Raw genomic sequence first — 22,494 nt, 5'->3', positions numbered from 1 at the left:
ATGGAGGGCAACAGATTGGTGAAGCCTAGTGTAAGATTCGGGGGGCATTGAAGGCATGAAACTTTTGATTGATGTGCAGGTTACACTTGTCATGTGGAAATTGCCCAAAACAGTGTATGTGTGGTGCAAGCTCTGCATGGTAGCTGTAATATATGACACGGGTGCAGCCAGCTGTTTCCCTCCAGATGTTGTTAGACTCTTTAACTCCCATCACTCCCAGCCGGAAGAGTCAGAGATAGTGGGGCTTTTAGTCCAGCAACATCTGGAAAGCCACTGCTTCCTTGACTCTGGTATAAAGCTATATTTCATTGTGAACTAGACTCATTGTGCCTCCATGTTGGATCAGATGTTCTTGATGGAAGTCGGTGTTGGTGTGGAAATGCTCCCATGTGATCAAGGTGGTCCACTTGGCAATCTATCCATTCTACACATTGCAGCTGTTGCACTGGTAACTCACAATGTGAAACAACAACAACAAATAAGCTTGCTGTGGCATAAGCTTTCACAGTTCAGATGCAATTCTAAGAGGTCTTCATGACGCAACAGCGACATAAGAATTGGCTCCAGGAAACATGAGCTAAACGCAACTTGCGTCCGTCTTCCTTCAGATGTTGATGCATTCAGAGCAGACTTTATGAATGAAGCTGTGCAGGATCTTTAATCAGGCAGGTCAGAGGGGCTATGGGAACAGCTTGTGGGAAGTGTGTGCTTAACAAAACGAGGAGCTATCAAAGAACTGAGAGGATGGTTTTGGAGAACAACCTATTAATGAGGTGGGCGTAACCTTAAGTTAAAACATAAATAGACTTTCTTTTAAAAATGGTATTGCTAGGCATTACACAAGTCCCAGTTCATTGTCATTTTAAGAAAAGTCAAAGGCTGTAATTTACCTGTGAGAGTGACTGACAGCCTGACCCCTGTTAGGCACTGCACAAATGCAACTCATGGGATTTGTTATTGCCATCATCCCAGAACTGGCATAAACATGGAATTGCTGAGCTTTAGGCCATGCAAGAGGCATACTCAAGTCATGATGAGGTTGCCAGCAGCCCCTTCCCCGGGTCACAGGTACTGTTGGAGCAGTTCTGTATCGTTCGCACAGGCACAGCTTCTGGATTGACCCTGTCTTTCCCCTGGTAATTCAGAAATCATTGCATGGCTCGGTCTCACTTGTAGTGCTCAGGATGCTACTTTAGCTGCAGCGGCATAAGTCAGTGTTTGCAACTAAAGTAGTCCCTCAGGACTGTCTGCCAGAACTATAATGTTCAGTCCACATCTTCTCCTCTGTGATAATGTTTTTTTATCTCTACCATAGAGCAACATGTATATAGTTAAGAGTTAAATGTAGTTACTCTGTACCTCAGGTTTTTAGGTGCTTGTAGCCATTATCAGCATTAGACAGGTGATTGCGAGACTGGGTGAGGATTTATTTCTCACCATTGGAAAGTGTCTCCCCTCTAACTTCAGCAGAGCTTCATTTCAACTTCTCTTCTGTGAAGTGATAATTTTGAACAGAAGCCCTCAGGGAGGGAGACACACGCGCACACACCCCACAAGAGTTGTGCATGCACAGCTCTCTGCAAACCACCAATGCTTAGAACCTGAACTTTCCGTTATCTGGGTACATCATCATATGAACAGACAATGTTCAAAGCCTTCCCCAACCGCATGCAGTCTGCACTTGCATCAGTATCAGAGTTACTGTATTCCATAGGCTTTCACTGCTCTACATGAGCATGCTCTTTGGCATTATTCTCACTAGCAAGTGCTTTTAGCTTTTGTTTAACAGATGCTTAACGCACCTTATCTCCACTTGTTTTGTCACAGAAGCCCTGTAACATTGCAGTTCTAATGCACAGAACAGGAATAGGGAACCTGTAGCTGTCCAGATGTTGTGTGACTTAAATGGCCAGTGATCAGTAATATTTGGAGGGCCATAGGCTTCCCATCCTTGGTGTAGTGCATGAGAGGGGATCATGATTGCATGGATTGAACACACACATATGTTGGGCTCTATACCTATATGCCACATAGTGTGTACTGAATGCATGGATGGCAGGTCAGCCCAGGAAACGTCACTGCATAAACTCTGCAAAGTTATTGGGTTAGAGAGGCACCCACCCGTTGCAGCTGAGGAAGATACCTGTATTCATTCCTGGGATTCTTCTGTTCATCATCATTTCTTCTTTAGAAATCAGTCCGCTAGGATAGTGTCATTTCACTAAGCACAGTCCCCTTTCATTGGGAAAAAAAGTGGTGAATGAACATAGAATACAAATGAAACGGAAACCAGTCATTCCCAAATAACCCTAAATAACCCTACAGTGATATCTGTAGCTCTTTGCTTTTGTCCATGTGAATGTAGCCTTGGATAGGTACAGTGAATGATCTTTTGCAGTTTAATGCCAGGCTAAAAATAAAACCTTCTTTCCGCTAAGGTTCAAAGCCCAGTGCTTTTTCAGCATCATCAGTTGGATGCTTTTCAAACTATCACCTGTTGCAAGCTGACTGTTCTGTAAGCAAGTTATGTAAGCAGGATTAATAAAGGTTTAAAGCCTGGTCATGCTGTGTAGCTGGATCAGTTCAGACGTTCTTAGTGGCAGTGAAAAAGCAACACATTTATTGTCGCTTGATCAATTTGCAAAAGAGCGCTAAGCTTTCTATTTAAAGTAGCTGTCTCGTGATTTAACACAGAGTTAGATTGTACTGATACTAAGATGTCAAGAGAGTGTTTAGGGCTGAAATCAAGGGCGTACCCACCATGCGGCAAGTTAGGGCAGCTGCCCTACTCTAGAAGCAGGGCTGGTGGGCAGAGGCGGAGCACAGCCCGGCGGAGCGCGAGTTCGCCATTCCCGCCGCACCGCGCCGCACCCTCCCTCCAGCTCCCCGGCGCGCCCTCTGGCAAGGCCAAGCGCGGCGGGGAACCAGAGAGCGCGGCGCGGCGGGCAGGAACGCTGAACTCGCGCTCCGCTGGGCTGGGCTCCGCCTCCGCCCACCAGCCCTGCTGCTAGGGAGGGGCACAGCCCGGCGGAGCGCGAGTTCGCTGTTCCCGCCCACTTTGTGGCCCCTCCCCTTCCGTGCCTTGGCCCCTCCCCTTGCCCCCCCCCCTAGTTTTGATCCTGGGTACGCCCATGGCTGAAATCAATCATGGTGGCATTTTTAAAACTTCAACAGACCTTTAGAATAGAATTGAGCCTGCAGATTTTAAAGGAGTTATTTCCTCTTTTATCCAATATACAGTATTTCTGGAGAATCAGTGACGCAAAGGATGATTAGATGGCATTCCAAGTATGGAAGACCTCACGAAAGACAGTTTTGCTATGTGTGCAGGAAGCTGTATATTGAAAGAATTGTGAGGATAAACTGTTCCTGGCAAAAAGGAAAAAAGGCATAATTCACAAATGTATAAAAAGTAGTTTTGATTAAAACAAAGCCCTAAAATAAGGTCTGTTCAATATGGAACTAGCCATTGGGAGTGGAATAGTCCAGTACCCTAGAAAATGTCTTCACAAGACTGCTGTAGATGGAAAGACAAAAATAATTACTGTATTATATTTGAGGTGGTGATAGAGAATTTGGTTACCACTGGTGACTTCACCTATTGTTACACTTGCTAGATAAATATACATCCCAGGTTGAGGGGAAAGGTAAATTTCCTAGATACAATAAATTGTTGGCATCCATCTGTCTCGAGAGACAATGCCTTATAAAAACCATGGATTCAGGTATGGGGAAAGGCTACCATTGCTTAGTATGCCTAGCTCAGGCCTGTTGGTTGAAAGCATTATTAAAGCTAGAACTATTAAAACATGATCTATTAAAAACACTGAGGTCCAGCGCCAAGGACCTTCTGGCAGTTCCCTCTCTGCGAGAAGTCAGGTTACAGGGAACCAGGACCTGTGGAACGTCCTCCCATCAAATGTCAAGGAAATAAACAACTATCTGACTTTTAGAAGACATCTGAAGTTTAGGGAAGTTTTTAATGTTTGATCTTTTATTGTGTTTTTAATTTTCTGTTGGAAGCCACCCAAAGTGGCTGGGGAAAAAATTATTTTAATTATTTATTATTTAGGAGGACAAGCCTTGCTAATTCGTGTAAAGAGAAGGTTTCACTTCACCAACCTTTTTAAATAATTGTTTTTTAAAAATCAGTATAACATGATAAACATAGCATATGACACGAACTTTAGTGCTTCAAATAACATCAGTTGTGATCCTACTCCCACCCAACTGTTTAGATAAGAAAGACACCACAGAAAACAAACACTAAACTTTTTTTAAAAAAATGCTCAGGAATCTATCCAGATTTTCCTTTCTAAAACATTATAACCTTTGACCAATGTTCCATAAAGCCTGAAAAATCACATTCCCTGCCTTTCCCCCTAGCCTGCTGAATATAAGTCAGTTTTTCCATTTCAGTGTGACATGCCAGACATTAAATAACCAGAGGTATCTGAAGAAGTGTGCATGCACACGAAAGCTCATACCAAAATAAAAACTTAGTTGGTCTTTAAGGTGCTACTGAAGGAATTTTTTTATTTTATTAAATAACCACTCATTCAAATCTGGTGTTGTATTTACTTTCCAATGTGTAGCATAAACATTTTTAGCAGCTACTAGGGAATCCATCAAAACATTCTTCCTTTTACATTTACTTCCTTCATTAGTCTCCTCAGAATGACTTTTGGTTCTTTTCTACATCTTCCCCTCTCATCAAATCCGAGGAACTTGCCTCCACTGGGCAGTCCCATAAAACATGTCAATCTGCGCCAGTCCTAATGGATTCCCAGTAGCAATATATAATTGCTTGGATTCAAAGGCATATTGTGTGAGCAGAAAGGCACTTCAACTTGTACACCATACCTCATCCCCCAACCTGAATATCCCAGTTTTCCCGGTCCCTCTGCAGTTCCAGAAGGTTCCTTGACCCTCAGGAGTGGTCTTTTGGAGGGTGCAGTAGATTGCAGTGCTGAGGAGACAGAAAAAGTCCTGTTGCCCAAGCTCACACTTTCATGAGTCCAACCTATATACTTTATAAATTCTATCCAATCTTGGAGCATAAAATACTAATGTGAAACATTTTTTTAATGTGGACCTTTCTGTTCCAGAATATTTCAGTGAAACTGTTAAGGGACATTTCCTTCTCATCCTTCCTCCTCCCGCCTTCCATGTAATGTAAGAGCGAAGTGAACTGAATGATCACGAACACCCCAGATTTCAAATTATTTCCTGAAGGACAAGGAGGATGTTGCTCTTCCCCTGCTTGTTTTTGTCAGCACCAGTGTATATTGGCATTTGTGTCACAATGTGATATTTCCAGGGAGAGATGTGATCTTTGCAAATACCATGGCAAGCTTCAGCTCCTGAGTGTGCCGAGAGCTGTCAGAGCTGGCATCACAGCCCGCTTCTCAGGCCGAGCTCTTCCTGTGATGGTATATCATTATGTGTGACACTGTTGTTGTGTGTGTGGCAAGTGTCATGCGTAATGGTGCCAAGCTGCTGGAAAACGGCAGGAGAATTGACAGCAAATGCCCATTCAATTCCCACCCAGAAACTATATGGGCAGACAAGGCCCCTCTCCTTTCCTCACCCTTATTTCTCAGTGTTCGAGGCCAATCTTCATGAGTGATGTGTGTGACACCTTCCCTTACGAAACACCCCCCCCCACACATCCCAGCACTTGCATAGAGCACTGTTGATATGCAGTTGCCAATCTGGGCTGCTACCCACATGCACAGATGTCTACAGTACTAGGTACCACGCACTTAGTATGTAGAAGTCTCCAAATACGCTATGCTGCGTACAAATGAAATGCTACTGTATAGTGAGAAATAGACAATATATTTATTTATGGATCGCTTTCCCATGAAACATATTGAAGTGATTTAATGACCAAAACGTCTGCAACAAAAACATACGTAATCATCAAATATAAGTCTCACACAAGCTGAAATTGCCTGCCCACTGAAGGAGCCTGTCTGCTGCATCTCTCAGTGATTCACGGCTTCAGCCTTGATGTCTCCCACTCAGCTTTTCCTGGGGGTGGGTAACTTTGGTGCATGTCTGCGTTGGGTGTAGTTGGATCATTTAGTTGATCCTGATGCAGAGATGCGCCAGAATTAACAGCCCTTCAGAGGAAGCACAGCCAAATCCAGAGCTCTTGCACACTCTCAAATGAACCTTTTTTGGGGATAAGATAGAAACATGCCTGCAGCTGTAATTCACTCATAAAAAAAGAAACAAAAAAGTGTGCCCAAGCTATCAGAAGTTTTGGGATCCCTAAGCAAGCCTGGCATGAATTCTTTTGCCATTGCCAACAGTGTATTAGCTACTAAACAGAAGATAGACATGTCATGGTCCCTGCCCATGGCTTGATGCTTCCTTCTTCTCAGTCCTCGGGGCCAATAGCACTTGGACCTTGTACATGAGGTTGCTGTGCATGGGACAACTAAAATGTATGACAACCTACACTGTGTTTGCCTTTCCATTGTCTCCTATGTGTTTTGGCAACATTTGTGCCCTTTTCATTAACCATCTGGCAAGGATGCTGTCCAGAGAAAAATCACTTCTGGTTAAATCCCCTTGAGATCAACGAGATGCCAGTTCTTAAATTCAACTTGGGACCAGTCTTTCATTTAAATGGGACTTATGAACACCCCCAACCAAAATGCCCCCCCCCGTATTCCAACCTTGATGTTCCACAGATGCACCCCTCTTTTCTCTCTGTGGCTCTGTTTCCCATACTTAGCCATTAGGACTCAACAGCTGAGTTTGCTTTCTGTTATTGCTTTTGTTTATAGAAAACCCTTCCTCAAAAGACAACAGGGTGGTTTACAGTGCACAGTAAAAGAATAAAATCAAACAACTTTGTAACCAATAAAACAATAAAATGCAAACAAGAATGTGCAGATCCATAGTAGCACAGCAGCAAATTAATAAATACAGGTAACCCAGCTCTAATAAGTGAGGATGTCACAAAGGCCTGGGTGAATAAAAGATGGTGATGAGTTATCAGCGCCAAAGATGCATGACATGGTACTACTGCAGAGAAGGCCCTCCCATAGTTCACAAAACAGGTGATGTTCACAGCCAGGACCACAATAGGCTGGTGGATGGAGCAGCGAGAGCTGGCTGGTTTATGGAGACACTGAATAGCAAGGAAGTTGTCATTTTGTGAAAGAAATACAAAATTCCTGAGCTTCCCCACCTTTAGAAAAAGAGGCAGGAGGCTTAGAAAATAAGTGCTTTACCCTTAACAAGCACAGTTGTCAGTTTTTATTTTTTATAGACCACAAGAAGCAGAATTCTTTGGGCTCATTGTCTCCTTCTGGAAGCCCTCAAAGTAAATGACTTTAATTGCTTGGCTTTGCCTACCTCAGCTGAGGCTGAAACAGCCTGTATTCACTTATCATTTTGTATCATATATAAAAACCGTGTGGTTATTTCCCCCTCCCTTCTCTTCCTGAAGTGGTGGTTTGTACATGTGATTATTCTGAGTGATATCCTCAGCGAGCTCCAGGGAAAAGAAAGCCTCCAGTGTCATAGGAAACATTATGAGAAGATTGATGCAGGCAGATTTAGCCGTAGGTAGGGTTATTTATTTGACTTGAGAATCAAAACATGTGGGAGGTTGTTGCCGACAGGCTTATAGTAATGCTGGCAAAGCAACAACAAAAAGGGGAAATAAAAGAATCACATCTAGTGGGAGGGTGGGAAGAACCACTTTAATTCATTGTGGTGTGAGCATAATAAGGCATTTGAGTTTCAGACAATCTTACGGGCCCAGCTCTACAAGCTCTGCTATTGGTTGCATCCAGTAGCTTTTCCATAGATCATGAGCTAAAAGCAGAAACGAAAGACATGACTCAGTCTGTGCGTTGAATGTGGCAATGTGTGCCATAGCAGGCGGATGGGAAGTAATGAAGCTGGAGGGAAGTAGTGAGGAATTGAGTTAATCATTCCCTGAATTTACTTCAGAAAGCAACTTGTAGCTTTCGGTCCAGTGTAACAGACAGAACAACAGAATTAGAGAAGAGGAAAGGCTAAAAGGCACCTTATCCATCCCTGTAGACATGTGCATGCAATTCATGGTGTCAGAATGGAATAGAGCCACAGGGTGTCAATGGGGAAGCTGGCCGGATGTTAAATGAGCTCTTGCACCTTTAATAGTTGTGTGGTTCAGCTGAAATTCCTAATTCTACAGAGCTATTAAAGGTGCTTGAGCTCTGTCTTCTTTTACATCTGGTCACCCTGTTCTGTTCATATTTGCGGCAAGCCTCTGGTGCACCAGACGAAGAATGTTAGATTAAGAGTCTAGGTAAACAAAATCCCATTACCAGTGGGCCACAAATGCAGCACTAGAACAGAAAAACAATACTCCAGTGTGGGAGAGTTTTGGGTTTTGTTTGCTTCGTCCTTTGTTCTGGAGAGGTTGTTCAATTTTTTGCTATTGTAGTAGGATTTTTTTTAAAAAAAGAAAAGAAATAAGGTCTTCTCATTTCCAGTCTTCTTTGTAAATAGTTGACTCTGTATATCTCTCCCCCCGCCCTCCTGTACTCTTAGGGCAATTGTAAGCATTAGGTTTATGTGGCATGTACTTCAAGATATTTTCAACCAGGCATGGTCATCACCTATAGAGGTAAGAACCAGTTAGAAAATCCAAATTAAGGAGTTACCTTCAGCAGTACAGTCGTACCTTAGAAGTTGAACAGAATCCGTTCCGGAAGTCCGTTGAACTTCCAAATCCCGGCTTCTGATTAGCTGCAGGAAGCCATGGAAGCCTGTTGGATGTTCGGCTTACAAAAGAACGTTCACAAACTGGAACGATCACTTCTGGGTTTGCAGCATTCGGGAGCCAAGACGTCCGAGTTCCAGGGTATTCGACAACCAAGGTATGACTGTACTAGCTTTATGATTAGGTGGCCTATCTAAAAGAACATCATATTATCAATTATTTAGTTTTATTATTTTATTGTTAACATTACAGGGAATTCCCTCTTGGACCAACTGTTTCGTGCCATCTCTGGTCTCAGGCTTGTCCTTAGAGATAATCTTGCAATTGTTTCCTGATAAACGCTGGAGTTACCTTTTCGTACAGCAGCTAAATCCCTTAGGGTTGCACGCTAGAACCCAGGGTTTGGTTTGGGAAGTGGTTCTTCCTCAGTAATATTACCCGTGACTTAATAGTTGAGCAGCAGTTCCATGGTCCCTTGAAAGTTACACCTCTTGTGGTGCCAACACTAAAGGTGTCCCCGAAACCATTTGCCATGTGAATCACTTCAACAGTGAGTTTTATCAGCAAGGTCAAGGGGGAAGTACTCAGAGCTTTGTAACAGTGTTGAATGGTTATATCTTTCTTGTCACTCAGAAACACCTTTTTCTTGACACTGCTGATTATTAAAACCCATTATGTAGTCTTTAGTACATATAGTTTATTCTCTTCATGTTAGGTCTTTTAAAAAGCACTTCCTGATTGTCAGAGAGGTTAATAGTTCTCAAACAAGCCATTATTTTTGTGTCATTGGTTTTGACAGCAACTCAAAGGTCTTTCAAAGAGTCGGAAGTCAGTGCCACTTTTGAGGTGATTCTAAATTGGCTTTAATAATAAGCAGGTGCCCCAGATAATTTTCCCAGTCTGGCACTTCAGCCCTGTAGAATTTGAGAAATTTTGGGAAGTGATTCCTTTTAATTTCTTGGTCATTTGTTTGTTTTTGGTGTGCATATGCAAGTTTTGGAGTCTCATTGAACTCTTTGGCCAGAAATTACTAAAAACTAGCCATCTTTTCTCTCAACGTCTCAACCAGCTTAACTATCACACCTTCTCTGAAGAAATCCTAGTGGCTATAGCTCTGTGAATATGCCAATAATCTTTCTAATTGAATTTTTAACAACTTCACAAAACTATGCTCCACAGGTTCCTTGGGAAAAGCCATAATGGTTAAACCAGTTTCTGTTTGTGGTATAAATATTGCTAAATTATTCTGCTCCAAAATGGTAATTTTTTTATCAAAATGAGTTGACATTTAGGCATAAATTAAGCTTAGTCTTCTTAAATTTCAGTATTCAAATGCCCATTCTTGTAACGAGGACCTGCTTCCTCTCTGGACCTCTCTTTTATGTCCATACTTGTTTTTTCCCCTAGGATCGTTCCTGTTCTAGAACATTCATCACCACAAACCTCACCAAGCAACTTGTCCAGCTCTGACAGTTTAGATGTCACCAGGACATACTCCCAAAGAGCAAGTCGCTATGACCTGGATGAAATCGATGCTTGCTGGCTGGAACTTTTCAACATGGAGCTTAAGGAAATGGGTAAGTGTTGGTGGTTTTTTGTGTTTTTTTAAAAAAATTCTCTTGGGTTGCACACTCACCAATCTTAAACCAAAGACAAATTTTCACAACCAGTAGGCTTTCGTGCATATTGTTGAAAAAAGAAGGAAAAAACTGTCCCAGTCTATGAAGGATGATGATCTTTGAGAAGTTGAAAGGCAACAGGCAAAAGACAATCTAGATCAGGCATCCCCAAACTAGGCCCTCCAGATGTTTTGGGAGTTGCAGTCCCAAAACATCTGGAGGGCCGAGTTTGGGGATGCCTGATCTAGATGGAGGATAAGGCTGCAGTTGGTTACTGGACATTGTCTATTCTCTGCCTCCACATCAGAGGCAGTATGCTTCCAAATACCAGTTTCAGGAAACCATGGTATGCTGGGAATGCTCTTCTGCTCATGTTCTGCTTGTAGGTTTCCCACAGGCATCTGGTTGGCCATTTTGAAAACAGGATACTGGACTAGATGGGCCTTTGGCCTGATCAGCAAGCTTTTCTTATGTTCTTACTGGGTTTTTTTAAAAAAAAAATAGCACCCATTACTTTGGGATTATTGTGACTCTTTCATATCCTGAAAATGTTATAAGCAAAAAAAGGGAGGAGGAGCAGTTATAATGACTAAGGTGTAGTCTTACTTTAGCAGTACATTATTTGCCTAGGACAATTATTTTGTACTAGTGGACATATCTGCCAATCACTTTGTCCCTTCCAGATTTGGGTAGAGTGAGTTTGGGGACAACCCCATGTGGGGACAACCAGGACTCTGTATGCTACCAAGGCAAGATAGCTCCACATTACTGATTTCCTCTAGCCTCCTGCTGTTCTGGTGAAGGGTCATATTTGTGAGCATACCTCACCATAGCCCTATCTGAGCCTTCAATATACTCAGTTCTGTGAAGTGGGATGGTGCTGTGGCCTCTAGTTTTTGCAAGGTTGACACAGCCGTTTACCAAACATATTACAGGAAATAAGCTGGGAATTTACCACATATCTCCTTCACTGAGGGTTTCCCCCCCCTTCTCAGGGCTAAGCTATATTTATTCAGTATACATGCACAGCCCCCACAATCACACTTTTATGAAAGATCGGGTTGAGGTAGATGTCACAGTGTGTGTGTAAAGGTGTGATAAACTCCATAACACATTTATGTCATTTCTCTAGGGCTGTGTCCTACATTTTTATCCTACACTAAAGTTGCAAGCCTGCGCAAACTTGTTTCTGAGTATGCCACATTAAAGACAGTAGGAATAGGACTGTAAAGCAGTCCGGGAAGTGTCCAAAGTCTTGCTTTAATTAGTACCTTGTTTTCCTTCCCTTCCATTGCTGGTTCCAGAAATTCTCATATTGCAATGGGATTTCCCTGCTTAAAAGTGGGTGTGGGGACAGATCTGTAGCCATATGGATTGTAGACTTGTTGGCACATTGGTCCGAAAATACGAGGTTTCCAAGAAGTCAAGTGACACCTTATTGGGGCCATCCTGAGAAAATAAGGCAGCTTTACAGTTGTACCAAATTAGGACTCTAATAGGGGTCCTAAGTTTAGCTTACGGAAGGCAGTGTATTGGCTGTTGCCTTTTCCTCATCTTGTATATTCCATTTTAAAAACAAACTAGTTCTTGTCCTCAAAGTAAAAACAACAATGAAGAATTGCACAGAAGTTTACTGCTACATAGAGAGTAAGGAAAAATACCTATTAGAACCCCTAGTTCACCCACCTGATGACATGGAATTGCTCTACCTAGTATAATTTCTAATGCCTTTTCCATGCTAGTTTATATCCCCCACCCCTGAGATGGAATTTTTAGCTGTGCTGATTACACATGCCTCCCAGAAATAAACAATTATTCTACTTTTCTGGAGTACTTTCAATATAAAGTAGACATCTTTACCCAGAAGCAGAAAAGCCTCAATATAAACAAAATGCACAATTAATTCATCAAGCACAAAACAGAAAAAGTCCATTTTCTTTGTCAGAAGCTCATGCTGGCTATCAGCTCCCCTACTTGGTGAAAAAACGCAATGTAAAGAGCTGCCACCCGATAACGTGATGAACATTTAACTGTGTCTGATGGTTTTATTGGTTGCTGCTGCTGCCATGTGCGATAATAAAGAAAGTTGGTCTAAAGTAATTTGGATCAAACACTGAACTACATTCACATATAGGACATTATAGGCAGCATAAGACTGTTTTCCTTTTAAGCAGAAGCTGGGCCATTTATGTTTTTATTAAGATTTCACGCCACATATTGTGATCTCCATTTAATCCAAAGCTATTTTATGATTGTGACTAGTGAGACTTCAAAGGCATGAAAAGTCCCTTCGCTGTTACATAGCCATCTCCCCCCCCCACAGAGCCCCCCCTTCTTTTCTATCCTCCTGATTCAGTAGCTAAGCTCAGTCTCTTTCTGCCACAAATATAGTCTCAGAGAATGTGCAAAAAGACAATGCGTTTTATCTAGTGAAGTCATCCCATTACTGCAAGGACCTCTACCTGTAGCTCAAAGGTTCTTTCAATGAATCTCAAAGTTAATCTCAGCTGTTCTAACTATTTTATTTGACACAATCCTCTCTGCATCACTGCACATAGGACTGAGGTTAGATTTTCAGTGTCCATATTCTCATGCTCCTGCTCCCTCCTCTGTTGTTGGCATCTTAGGCTCCTCCTTGGGCTACAGTGGCAACAGCTATGGGCACTATTGCTTCACAAGAACACCATTTCATAACTTATTTCCCCCAAGAGACAGAGAAACAGTGGGAAACCAATGACCACCACCCCGTCCTAGTATATGTGAAGAGTACCTACAGCTCCTATTGCAAGCAAAGTCTTAACCCAGCTCATAACCATAGTAAGATAATTTATTTCTTTTTTTTTGCCTTTAGAGGCAAGCAGAACAACTTTTCCAGCTCTGTTCTTCTGTACCTCTTGGGGGCTAGTTGAGAAGCTGATGACCCCATTGCCTGCCTCAAGCATTATACCATGGAAACATCTGTTCATGCTGCAGACGCTAAGAAGGAGATATGATCATTCCAACTGAGTTCCACCTTTTGTTGTGATGGGGTTACTTTTTCTTTAGCAGTTGCCCAATACTGCAAATCCAGCTTTTCCAAGTAGCCCTACTTCCCAAAACTTAACAGAGCCCTAACTAGAAGTGTTACCTGGCCTCTTTATTGAAATGCTAAGACTCTTCAAGGTATATTCCATGCCAATGGTCCTAGGCTGCTGTCCTGCTCTGGGACTAAGTCCCATTGAATTCCTTAGGGCTTATTTTTTGAACATACGTAGGATCATTTTGTTTTGTTAATTCGTTAATTAATTACAGGACGTAACTGGAAGTAGGTGATGTCTTTAGTCACCTGAGAAGAAGTAGGTATAAAACAGTTCCAGAGGGATGGTTGCAAGATCACATGTTCTAAAAATGAGTTGTTCTTTAATACCTCTGAACTTAGAGTAATGAAGGATGTAATTGCACTATAATGTCCTCTATAATCTACTGGTGAAGGTAGAAAATAATAGAAAAAGAACCAGCAGGAAGACTCCCAAGAGAACGTGTGGCTTTAAGCCAGAGAGCCCAGAGTCTGAAAACACAAATAGCAGCTTGCCCTAGAATCCAGAGTCTCCAAAGGAAGCTCTTTAAAAATGGACAACTGACTAAAGGAACTTTTAAGAGCTAAATACACATAAATAAACCACAGTGTCACAGTGGCCGGAGCGGACTACTTCAGAGTAACGACGCTACGCAGCTCTGCATTTTATTCTTTTATTGGTGCTGCGTATTTACAGTGCTTAAGTCATTGCTATTTACACGGAGTGATGTGGTCAGTCGGTTTCAGAACCTCCTAATGGCTTTTGGCGCGTCTTTCTCCAACACAAAAGCTTTGGCAGACCCATCCTCTTTCCCCTCCTCTTTCTGCGTAATTCCGGAGTTGGGGGGATGGGTCTCCCGCCCTTATTCGCCCCTTCCTGTCCCACCTGGGACCCTGGCTCCTCTACCTTGCCTGAGCCTCGGACACGACTTCCTGCTTCCCCACTGGAATCGGAGCTCTCTCTGCTTCCCCCTGTGCTCGGGGATTGGCTTGAACTCAGGAGGGGAGGGACTTCGCGATATCCCCTGTCCCTCACATCCACCCCCCTCCCAAGCTCTCCTTCACCCCTCCCCAGGTCCCCCCCAGGTGTCGGTGACGACTGGAAGCCTAAGAACTCAGTGCTTTCCGAGCCCGTTGGTGTGAACACCTCCCCCCAGTCCTGCAAGCCCCCCCCTTCCGCCTGGGAGGACGGGAATCCCAAAAAGTCTGTGGCGTCAGAGCTGGTGGGGGTAAAAATGTTCTGCCAATCTGCTCCTTCCTCTGACTGGGTGGATCTCGGTGACACCCATACCTCATCCTCTGGTTCCTCAAACTCCGCTTCCCAGCGCCATGGTGAACTGCTCTCCCGTGCTTCCTCCCCCTCCCCCTCCCTTTCCATGTGCCAGGGCTTGGGTCTATGGGGAAAGAGGGCGTGAAATTCTTCTACCAGGAATTCCTCCTGTATCTGAGTGGCTGGGACCCATTCATTCTGGGACGGTGGAGCATCCTCCCATGCCATGAGGTACTCCAGTCCCCCCAGCCCCCACCTTGAATCCAGGATGGCTGTTGCCTCATTGAGTTGCTCCCTGCCTTCCCTCTCCCCCCCTCCCTCAGGGGTTTGTTCGCTGTCTCGGAGCCTGCTGCTTTCCCTGTACGGCGACAGCAGCGATCTATGAAACACTGGGTGCACCCTCATGTCCTCTGGCAGTGCCAGCCTGTATGCCACCGGGTTGACCTGTTGCGTGACCGTGAAGGGGCCCAACCTTCTGGGCGCCAGCTTTTTGCATCGCCCTCTGATGGGAAGGCCCTCCGAGGACAACCAAACTTTGTCCCCCACCCTAATGACCTCTCCCGGTCGCCTGTGGCGATCTGCCCCCCTCTTGTACGCTTCCTTGGCTCTCTCCAAGTGTTCTCTGAGCTGCTGGTGCACCGTCTCCAGTTCCTCTGCCCAATCCTCAGCCTGTGGGCCTTCCTCCTCCTCCTCCCCCTCCCTCTCTGGGAAAGATCTGAGGTCACGCCCGTAATTGGCCTTAAAGGGCGACACCCCTGTGGAGACGTGCACCGCATTGTTGTAGGCAAATTCTGCCAGTGGCAGGCGATCCACCCAGTCCGTTTGCCTCTGGCTGACGTAACATCTCAGGTACTGCTGCAGAATGGCGTTGACCCTCTCCGCCTGTCCATTGGTCTGCGGGTGTCTAGCCGTCGACAAGCTGACCTCCACCTGCAGGAGGTTCATGAGCCGCCGCCAGAACCTGGAAACAAATTGGCGGCCACGATCCGAAATAACCCTTAAGGGTAATCCATGCAGTCTGAATACGTGATCCACAAACAGTTTGGCTGTCTCTTCTGCGGAGACCGCCCTGGCACACGGTATAAAGTGGCACATTTTGGACATGAGGTCCACCACCACCAACACTGCGGTCTTGCCCCTGGAAGAAGGCAGATCTGTGATGAAGTCCATGGACACCACTTCCCACGGCCTGTGTGGCGTGGCTAAGGGCTCCAGCAATCCCGGTGGCGCTGCTCTGACCACCTTTGCCCGCTGGCAGGTGTCACAGCCCCTTACATAGTCTCGAACATCTTCCCTCACCCCTGGCCACCAGAAGTGTCTCATGACTAGGTGAGTGGTTTTGTCCCTCCCAAAATGACCCGCCGTTGGGTTGTCGTGCATCTGCTTGAGGACCGTACGTCTAAGCTGGGTGGTGGGCAGGTACAGTGCACCTTTGTAGAAAAGCAGCCCCCTGCGTTCTGCAAAGTCTTTTGCCTGCTCCCCCCCCCTCTCAGTTCTCTGAAGATGCGGTTGGCAAATTCATCCGCTGCCGTCAGTGCTGTGAGTTCTGCCTCGCTCACCACTGCTGCTCCGCAGGACCATGCTGACGGGGGGAAAATGTGCCTGGGTGCCGGTGGCGCCTCCTCCTCCATGTACTCTGGCTTGCGGGAGAGGGCATCCGCCCTGACATTCTGCTCTCCCGGGATGTAGTGTATGGAGAAGTTGAAGTTCGAGAAGAACTCTGCCCACCGTATCTGCCGCTGGTTGAGCACCCTGGCAGTTCTCCAGAACTCCAGGTTTTTGTGGTCCGTGCACACTTGGATGGGGTGCTTGGCGCCCACCAGGAAGTGTCTCCAGTGCTGGAACGCAGCGTGGATCGCAAGAAGTTCCCGATCAAACACCGTGTAGTTTCGCTCTGGCTGGGTCAACTTCCTGGAGAAGAAGGCACAGGGTCTCCACTCTCTGTTGGCGTCCAGTTGCAACAAAATGGCGCCCACAGCTTTATCAGAAGCATCTGTCTCCACGCGTAGGGGCGCGTCCTGAACCACGTGGAACAGGTTCTGGTCTGAGGCGAACACCCTCTTGAGGCTTTCGAACGCTGCTTGCGCCTCTGGTGTCCACCTGAACTTCTGCTTGCCTCTCAGGCAGTCAGTGATGGGAGCCGTAACGCGAGAGAAGTTCTTGATGAACTTCCTGTAGAAGTTGGCGAAGCCTAGTAGGCGTTGGGCATCTTTGCGCGTCCTGGGGCTGTGCCAGTCCAGGATGGCCTGCACCTTGTCCTTGTCCATCGCCAGCCCCTTGTCTGACAGCTTGTAGCCCAGGAAGTCCACCTCCTTGGTGTGAAACTTGCACTTCTCCAGCTTCACATACAGGTGGTTCTCCTTCAGGCGCTGCAACACCTCCCTGACATCTTTCACATGCTGCACTGGGTCATTGGAGTAAATAAGGATGTCATCCAGGAAGACCAAGCATTTCCTGAAGAGGAGGGACCCCAGGACGTGGTGCATGAAGGCCTGGAAGCATGCTGAGCCCCCTTGCAACCCGAAGGGCATCACCAGATATTCAAAAGAGCCCAGAGGCGTGAACATCGTGGTTTTCCATTCATCGCCTTCCCGGATCCTGATCAAGTTGTACGCCCCCCTCAGGTCTAGCTTGGTGAAAATCTTGCCCCTGCGTGCCGCTGTCAGGAGATCATCCACTCTGGGCATGGGGAAAGCCACTGGCTCTGTCACTGAATTCAGTCGTCTAAAATCCACCACCAGACGGCGCTGTTGCGTGTCTTTCTTGTCCACCCAGAAGACCGGGCTGCCCCCTGCTGCCTTGCTTTCTCTGATGAACCCCCGCTTGAGGTTCTTGTCGATGAAAGCGCGCAGATCCTCCAGTTCCTGGTCTGACATGGCGTACAGCTTGGCTGGGGGTATAGTTGCCCCTGGCACCAGGTTGATCTGGCAGTCAAAAGGCCTGTGTGGGGGTAGGTGGTCGGACTCCGCTTCGCTGAAGACCTCCTGCAGGTCCCAGTACGGCTTGGGTATCGCCTCACCCCCTTTGACGTGCATGGTGGCCACCGTGGCTATCGGAGGCCCCTCCCCTGGTTGGTGCTGCATGCAATGTTCCAGGCAAAAGTCCGATCCAAAAGTGATGCATCTCTGGTGCCAACTGATGGAGGGGTCGTGGCGCGCCAGCCAGCTCATGCCCAAGACGATGGGGGGGTCTGAGATGGTGGTGACGTTGAATGCCAGTGTCTCTGAGTGCCTTCCCACCGTCATTTTCATGGGGGGGGGGTTGATGAGTGATGGCCCCTCCCAGCAGCTCTCTGCCGTCAATGGTCGCCACGTGCAGAGGAAAATCCAGCTGCAGAAGCTGGATCTGGTGCTCTTCTGCAAAGTTCCTCGAGAAGAAGTTCGCTGACGCCCCACTGTCAATTAAGGCGAGGACTGTCAGGGGATAGCCATTTGGGAGCGTGAGCGTCACTTCTAGAACCACTCCTGCTCTGGGAGGGGTGGGCTGGCTCTGCTCCTCTCTGTGCGGGTGGGTGGGCTGGGGCTGTTGTCTGCTGACTGTGCCTGGCTGCTGCCCCTTGTCTCCTGCAGCCAGGCTTTCCCGTTTCCCTGCTGTGGTGCTGCGTCAGTGGGGGAGGGCACAACCGTTCCCGCCTTTCCTTGCCACTCCCTGCGATGTGGGCAGTCTCTGACGAGATGCTGGGGGGAGTTGCAGAGAAAGCAATTCCCACCCCTTCCCTCCTTGCGTCTTGGCGCCGCTGGGGTTTGAAAAGCCCCCGCGCGCGCGCTGTCAATCTGCATGGGTTCCTGGTCCTGACTGGCCCCAGGCGTGGCTTGAAAGGGTTGTTGGGGGGGTGGCTTCTCCTGCGACCGTGGGAACCAAGCCCGCTTTGCGCGCGTTGCTTGCTTGTCGCTCCACCGGGATTCCTGTCTCACCCCCACCGCCAGAGCCGCTTTGCTCAGCTGATCCATATTACTGGGCTTTGGACCTCTCGAGAGCTCATCCTTCACCTCCTCATGCAACCCCAAGTAGAACGCCGCTTGCATTGGGGGTGACTCTAGTTCCCACCCCAATCTGTGCACCAGCATGGTGAATTTCACCCAATACGCGCGAACTGTCATATTTCCTTGGCGTAAATTGTGAAGTTCCTCCTTAGTCTGGTCCATATGACTATCGGACGAATACATCGTTTTCAAACCTTCTAGAAATAGTTTGACATTCTTCATGCAAGGATTCTTTGTTGCAATTAACGGTCTTAGCCACTCCCTGGCTGCCCCGGTAAGGTGCTCCACAATAAACGCTACCCTGTGCTCATCATCAGGGAACTCATCGTGGTGCAGCTCAAGAGCATACACAATCTCAGTCTCAAAGCCCTGATATTCCTTCGGGTCTCCATTAAACTTGCTTACTAGCGTCCCGGCTCTCCTTCCTGGCAGCACTTGGACTTGGGGTGCCCCTCCCGCCTTGTTTTTCTCTGCATCCAGCTTGTTTTGGAGGTCTACCGCCACCGCCCTTAATTCCTGCTCTCTTTCCTGTAGCGCTCTCACCTGTTCCGCAAGTTGTAGCCGGTCGTCCTGGACCTTCTTAGTCTCTTCTTTAGCTGCCTTCAATTCCCCCTGCGCCTGCAGCGACAGCTGCTGCAGTTCTTGCTGGGCTTGCTCCGCGATCTGCCGCCATCTCTCCGCCTCTGACACGCTCATCCCGGCAACTCCAAAGTAGCCCAAAAAGGATTAGGAGGTTGCTGTCCCAGTGGCCGGAGCGGACTACTTCAGAGTAACGACGCTACGCAGCTCTGCATTTTATTCTTTTATTGGTGCTGCGTATTTACAGTGCTTAAGTCATTGCTATTTACACGGAGTGATGTGGTCAGTCGGTTTCAGAACCTCCTAATGGCTTTTGGCGCGTCTTTCTCCAACACAAAAGCTTTGGCAGACCCATCCTCTTTCCCCTCCTCTTTCTGCGTAATTCCGGAGTTGGGGGGATGGGTCTCCCGCCCTTATTCGCCCCTTCCTGTCCCACCTGGGACCCTGGCTCCTCTACCTTGCCTGAGCCTCGGACACGACTTCCTGCTTCCCCACTGGAATCGGAGCTCTCTCTGCTTCCCCCTGTGCTCGGGGATTGGCTTGAACTCAGGAGGGGAGGGACTTCGCGATATCCCCTGTCCCTCACACACAGCAATGCTGATGAAGGAAAAACCAGAAAGCCCTGTGTGGTTTGTTTGATGGCAATAAAATAAGTGGGCCACAGATTCAGCAAAAGATTTATAGTAGGTGTCTTGGCAGTTTCTAATACAGGAAATCAGCAAGCAGGCAAGGTAGATGCTTCTTGTTTAAAAAGCCAGCTTGTGTAAAAAATTTCATTGGACTGTGTAAGATGGCATGATACTGTATATTAAAGATTGCCTTAATATATCCTTTCATATTCAATCATGCTATAATTCATAGGATGCAGGTGTATGTGTTTGTGTAGGTGTAGATATAGATATATATTCCAAGCAATAGACTGTAGGCAACAAAACCATATCAAATTACTAGTGAAAGACTCTGAGACCACAAGATGTTATTTTCAACTCCATTGTGTAATGCACTTCAGATTGTTCGTCTAAAGTATCCTGTGGATCTTGGAATTCAGAATCAAAGGCTTCCCTACTGAACTGTCTGACCAAAGACTTGGAAAGCATGCTGTGACATCAGAGCAACTAAGCCAATTGCAATCAGAGAGTTACAATATTGGGGATCTTCTTCAGGCATTTAATGGCATAGAGATCCTTGCATCTTTAGGGTAAGGAACCTGGCCACTTGCAAGAGTAACAAGCCTACTGTGGCATGAGAGCAAGTCAGCCATTAGCATCAATAGTAGCAGAGCAATCAGAGGGGGAAGCAGTACTGTCAAAAAAGAAGTTTAACAGTATTCATTGTCTGTCATCCAGGCAGGTTCGCACATATTAATATTGAACTATCAAGTCATATGAGTGACTGGTTTTCAATACATATGTCTAAGCAATGCAGATTCCATAACAATCAGTGCTAAATTCTGTTACCTGTATAAATTATACAAATTGGACAACTTCACATACTTTATTTTGCAATTTAACTAACTTGCATAATTTAAACATGGGGAAGGCAAGGAGCCACTGGAAATCTTTGACACCACCTGTCTGACTTCTTGATATCTCAGCACAATTTAAAGCATATATTTTACACTATTTATGCCATTTCAAATCCACACGAAGCAGAAATTACTCTTGTTAAAGCTGAAAGCTGATATTCTCAGGTAGTTGAATTCTCTGCTTTTTCCTGCACTACGACTATTGTCTATGCCAGAGGTTTTCAAACCTCCTACATCTTTGGCTCAAAGCTTTCTGCAGCACCCTTTTTTCAAACAACTTTCCATGTTGAGTATATCCTCAGCCTAGAAACTGTCCAGCACTGGCATTTTCATTCCTCCAACACTCTTGAGTATGGTAGACAGAAGTGTGTCAACTAGCCCTAGTGGAACGCTGAATGCACCAGGTCCCCTCGTACAAAGGTCTTACTAAGACTGATGTTTAAGGGTACCTGGTGACTCCCCCAGGTGTCTGTTACTTGATCCAAAGGGGACATTCAACCTCCAGGCTCACAGCTCAGTCTTTGGAGACACTTAGTTTAGGACAATGATCACTCGTGATTTTTGGTATACCTCACATAATATTTTTATGACATTTTTCAATTTTTGCTTTGAGGTGCTTTCTCACAAAAAGTTATATGCTGCAAAGTATTTACAGCTCCACAGTGCTGTTTACTCTTCTCTCTTTTATTGCATTATCCTTTCTACCATTTTTCTTGTTCTGTTTGTCCTTCTTTGAGTCTTGTAGCTGCTTTCTCTATTTACGTAACAGAATGAAATACTGTAAAGGCACATTTGATGGGCGGGAGGGGAGAAAATTGTAGCTGCTCAGGTACCGATGGCCAAGCTAGGAGTCCTTCTTGTTCCCCCAAGGGTCTCTTGTGCTCTTCAAGTGGGGAGGGTGGCCCCTACCGGTTTGAGAAATCCTGATCTAATGCACAGTCTCCAGTAAGGCTTAATTAAGGTCTATTTATTCCTCAAGGAGGAAGGGAAAGCAGTTATTAAATTGAGCTTGGGTGCGTGGGAGCAAAGCTCTTCTCATGAGCAGTTGATTTCCTGATCAGTCTGTTTGTACTGCCAGTAACAGCTGATTAGAGGCACTGTCAATAATGTCTCTGTGTTCGGCTTTCTCCTGATGAGGGAGGGGGCTGAGAGATGAAGATACACTTGTAGATGGAACTGTAGGAGATGTTTCACATATAATTTCCTGAAATACAGTTTAGTATATTGGTCTTTTACAAAAAATAAATAATTCTCTTGTACACTCTGTAGACCCAGAAATGTGTATACAGTACTTTACACATTTCGATTTTAATCATCAGTATTCTATATTTTACTCAGTTTTGGGACCAGAGCGCATACGCCTTCTACTAGATCAGACTGTTCACCCATCAAACCCAGTATTGGCCACTTTGCGTGGCAGTGACTCTCCAGGGAGTCAGGCAGAGGCACCTTTAACATCACCTGCAATGTGATTTCCTAATTGGAGACGCCAGAGATTTAACTTGGGGACAAAGCATGTTCTCCAACACTGAATAGGATACCGTAGTAGTCTGGCTAGTGCTTTCTGTGTTCTGCAATGTGTGTCTTATGAATAGGATCTGTAGTGTTACTCCACGTGGTAAGGTGATTAATTAGAAGGCAAACCCTACCCAGTGGTTCTCAAACTTACTTGTCTGGACCAAACTTCCTTGTCTGAATAAAAATTTGTTTGCGCCACACTGATTTTTTT

General features: G+C 45.9%; 1 protein-coding gene across 8 annotated transcripts in view; it reads left to right on the top strand.

Moving 5' to 3' along the window:
• Positions 1-22,494, top strand: part of JADE2 (jade family PHD finger 2) — a 156,408-nt gene that overhangs the window by 76,576 nt on the left and 57,338 nt on the right. For all 8 annotated transcript variants that reach the window (XM_035105461.2, XM_060271668.1, XM_060271672.1 and 5 more), the window contains one exon: positions 10,142-10,311. In XM_035105461.2, the coding sequence (XP_034961352.1) occupies positions 10,142-10,311 (170 nt within the window). The remainder of the gene's footprint in view (positions 1-10,141; positions 10,312-22,494) is intronic.

This window comes from Zootoca vivipara, chromosome 2, assembly GCF_963506605.1.
Source record: "Zootoca vivipara chromosome 2, rZooViv1.1, whole genome shotgun sequence".
Taxonomy (NCBI): domain Eukaryota; kingdom Metazoa; phylum Chordata; class Lepidosauria; order Squamata; family Lacertidae; genus Zootoca; species Zootoca vivipara.
Note: the sequence above shows the minus strand (reverse complement) of the source record. Positions and strands in the feature narration are given on the sequence as shown.